This window comes from Pelophylax lessonae (assembly GCF_965119305.1).
Source record: "Pelophylax lessonae genome assembly, chromosome: 3".
In the NCBI taxonomy this organism is placed as follows: domain Eukaryota; kingdom Metazoa; phylum Chordata; class Amphibia; order Anura; family Ranidae; genus Pelophylax; species Pelophylax lessonae.
In genome coordinates this window covers 144,891,057-144,895,371 of record NC_138770.1, presented here as the reverse complement: position 1 = coordinate 144,895,371, position 4,315 = coordinate 144,891,057, and the positions used below count along the sequence as shown (strand labels likewise).

Below are 4,315 nucleotides of genomic sequence, written 5' to 3'. Positions count from 1 at the left end.
CTCATCCGGGTCTTTATGGAAGTTTCTTTGTGCACTTGGTGCGCAGTCATGTTGGAACAGGAAAGTCCATCCCCAAACTGTTCCCACAAAGTTGGGAGCATGAAATTCTCCAAAATGTCTTGGTATGCTGACACCTTAAAACGTCCCTTAACTGGAACTAAGAGGCCAAGCCCAACCCCTGAAAACCCCACACCATAATCCCCTCTCCACCAAATGATTTGGACCTGTGCATAAAGCAAGGTCCATGAAGTCATGGAAGAGCGAGTTTGGAGTGGAGGAACTTAACTGGCCTACCCTGATAGAATACCTTTGGGGTGACTTAGAGCGGAGACTGTGAGCCAGGCCTTCTAGTCAACATTAGTGCCTGATCTCAAAAATGCACTTCTGGAAAACTCGCAAACATTCCCAAAGACACACTCCTAAACCTTGTAGCCCACGTTTCTAGAAGAGTTGAACCTGTTATATCTGCAAAGGGTGGGCCAACTCAATTTTGAGCCCTACGGATTAAGACTTGGATACCATTAAAATTCATGTGCATATAAAGGCAGGCGTCCCAATACTTTTGGTAATACCGTGTATATACAGTCTGTGTTCTGCCCATTTTGTTGTTGAAAACAGCAATAAGTCGTAGTTTTCATTTCCACTTTGTGTGACTGTCTTGTTTTTATTCTCTCTCTAGGTAAACTTTCCCTTGAAGAATTTATTAAAGGTGCCAAGAGCGATCCCTCAATCGTGCGATTGTTACAATGTGACCCAAGCAGCACAAGCCAGTTCTAATTACGCTCCATTCGTACGGACAGCCGCAACCAAACACTGGCTTGTCAGTCAAGCTTTGCTTGCAAGTGAATGCCTTCTCAGTCATTCCTCTACTGTTAGCGGATATCCATCCCCTGCCAGATTGTTTTCTATGTATTAGAGAGAAAACAGCCTTGCTCCCCATTCCAATTTACCAGTACACACGACATTCCTTTCCTATGTTGCATCTGATGTCAGGTATGTTTACATGTGGAGACGGGAACATATAAGATTGATGCACAGTCGCCGCCCGGATTTTACACACGTGGAATTGTTCTGACAGCGATGTCATGACACTATGCTGAACTTGGTTCTACTAAGATAAAATAGATAGCTGTTTCACTTTGCAACAAAAGCCGGAAAGAAGATAAGGACATTACAATGAATGCATTGAAAGCACAAGAGAATATATATATTTTTTTCTTTCTTTTTTCTTTAATTCTTATTGCTTGAAATTCTGTAATTAACATGTCATTATCCTGCTTATGTATGTATGTATGTACAGGCACACACATAATTATAATATATCACAGTATATAGGATAAATTAAAGGGTCAACTCAAAATGAATTGTTTGATTTGAATGAAATGGTGGTTTTCCTCACCCACCAGCTTGGTAACAGTATGAGACCCCAGCAGGGATCTTCCCACCAAGATTATGGAGGTTCCAGCAGGGGCAAGTGGCACCACAGTCGTGCTTAAAGTGCACCAGTGCCCAAGTTATGGTCAATAAAGTATTTACATAGTGTTAACAAGAAGTAAATAAGCTTTAATACAAGCCCTTATGGACCTCTGTAGCCGCAGCTGCTGTGGAGCAAATTATCCTCAAATGACATGGTAATGGTAAATGCAAATCCTCTTTTCTCGGTCAGGTCTAGGGGAATATGTTTGTATCAGGTATGCTTTTCTCCCCACACAAGTCAATGGGAATGCGAAAAAAAAACTTAGCAGGTCTTTTAAACTCAGTAGGTCAGAAGGAGGTCGACTGCAGGTAAAGTAAACCCTTCAATGAACTTTGAAGCATTGTAAACTGATTTCAGATGCAAGCAGAATGCAGTTGAAAGAAAACTGCAGTCCTGTCGGCGCTGCCTTTATTTATTTTTTGTGACAGCACAGACTTGCATTGACTTGGCAGCCGTTGAGCCTTCTAATGTAAACCAACAGCAGGTACTGAAAGGTGTTATAACCACCAGAGGTGGGGGACTTGAGTCACATGACTTGACTTAAGTCACCAGTTTGAGGACTTGAGACTTGCTTGACTAAAATGAATAAAAGACTCGACTTGACTTTGACTTGGTATTCATGACTTGAGACATATGACTCGAAATGACTTTACTTTTTTAAGTTATTAAATATTTGCATTTTCTCAAGATGTGTTAAAGCAAAATTAATGTGCCTGTTATGTTTCTGACACCACAGTCACTTAAAACTCCTCAGTGTTTTCTGATTTTTAGGACACTGGCTGTTTAACAATGGAAATACTTAACATGTTTTTAGTGACTGTGGTGTTGAAACATGACCGGACGAAGGATTTTGAGCTGTTTGGGCATTCAAAGTGTTTTCTTTAATATGCCAAGAAAAAAGCACGAAGCAGTTTTGTTAATGTTGAAAATAAAACAAAACCTTTCCTGACCACTGAGTTTTAACTGATTTAAAGGTGAAAATTGGGGTAGATCAGTATTTTGACTTGATTTGTGACTTGACCAAAATAAATGACTTGACTTGACTTGCTTGACTTTTAGCAGGGACTCGACTTGCTTGCTTTTCGCCACAGTAACTTGGGACTTGCTTGAGACTTGAAGGTTAAGACTTGAGACTTGCTTGTGACTTGCACATGTGTGACTTACTCCCATGTCTGATAACCACTTCCCCTTTGGTGGTTATACCTGGATGATGGCTGCAGCTGCAGGCATCACTCCGTACCATTTTTTAGATTAGCTACCCAGAAAAAGTGACATGATGTCACTTCCGGTTTACTTAGATGTCAACGGCACCATTTTAAAAAAATCAAAAGCATTAAAAAAAAAAAAAGCATTCTTGGTGTTTTGAATGCTTTTAAGGGCAGAGGAGAATTTGGGGTCTTATAGAGTACCTGTCATTGTCACAAGGATATATACATACTCTGTGACAGCAAAAAAAAAAATGATAAAATAATTTTTAAAGCAACAGTTTAAAAACAAAAAATAAATAAAATGAGTTAATTTTAAAAATTGTGCTCCCAGTGCTCGTGTTGGTCCCACACATGTGAGGTATCACCACGACTGTCAGCTCATGGGCAGTAATTCTAGCACTGTAAAGGCTTTTAAAACTTCGCCTATGGATAGAAAAATGTACGTAGTTTGTCGCCATTGAACGGGCGTACGCAATTTTAAAGCATGACATGTTTGGTATCGATTTACTCGGTGTAATATAATCTTTTATATTTTACGAAAAAATTGGACTATGTATTGTGGGGTTTTTGTGCATTAGAATTCAAAAAAGTGTATTTGTTCCCAAAAAATTGCAAAACCCACCAATTTATTCTTTAGGGCCTCTGCTTTAAAAAATATATTCAATGTTTGGGGGGGTTCTAAGGCTCTGTTCACACCTTAGCATTTTTCAGCTCGTAAAACGCTCTTCTCTGAAGACTCAAAATGCCCAACAAGCAAAATCCCATTCATTTCAATTGCCCCTGTTCACATATGCGCGTTCTGTCGCCTGATGCAAAATGCCTGAAGCTCTAAAAAATACATGAGCTTCTTTTTTGGCAGATTACCAGCATTTTTGTTAGATGTCAATGCCTGTTTCCAAACACCTGCAAAAAACACCCAGAAAAATGTCTGAAAACAATACGCTCAGGTGTGAATGGAGCTTAAGTAATTTTCTAGAAAAAAAATACTAATTGTTAGAGGTAAACAAAAAGTGCCAGAAAGCCCCTATCTGGAAGTGGATAAACTGACTGGTATATGCCTCCAGTCTGTTGTTTTTTTTTTTTTTAATATGACTTATTCTTTAGTACTTGCACCTAGAGAGGTTAGTGAGGGCTTGTTAAAAGCTCTTTTAAATGTTTACAATATGTAAATACTTTATTGTCTATAGTCTGAATACAGGTTCACCTTAATGACTAAAGAACGCTTTTTATTCATATGACTATTCCCGAATAAGGCCTCACACTGCAGCTGGAAAAAGCTCAGTATAGCTTTTTTTTTTTTTTTGTTAGCTAAAATACAGCCCATTCATTGTAATGTGCCTATGCACACAGGCGTGTAAACAAGCGCCGTGCATTCTTCAGTAAAAGAAAAATAAAAAAAATCTGCATTTTTGGTCAGTAATTTGACGCCTTATGCATGCAATTGCGCACAAATGTGCTCAAATTTACATACTGTGCAGAACAAGAGCATGAAAATATGTTTCTATGAAAATTGCGCAAACCAATATATGCGCAAATACCTAAATAAATAAATAAAAGCTGAAAAAGTAGATGCTCGAACTGGAGTATCGTGGACAAGAGGCCTAAAGTGTTTTTTTTTGTGAGATAATGC

At 38.7% G+C, this 4,315-nt stretch overlaps 1 protein-coding gene across 2 annotated transcripts in view; it reads left to right on the top strand.

The window, feature by feature from the left end:
- The window catches only part of HPCAL1 (hippocalcin like 1), a 342,211-nt gene extending 340,562 nt beyond the window's left edge, over positions 1-1,649 (top strand). For both annotated transcript variants that reach the window (XM_082249028.1, XM_082249027.1), the window contains exon 6: positions 680-1,649. In XM_082249028.1, the coding sequence (XP_082105154.1) occupies positions 680-777 (98 nt within the window). In that variant the 3' untranslated portion in view covers positions 778-1,649. The remainder of the gene's footprint in view (positions 1-679) is intronic.
- Positions 1,650-4,315: the final 2,666 nt, after the last annotated feature.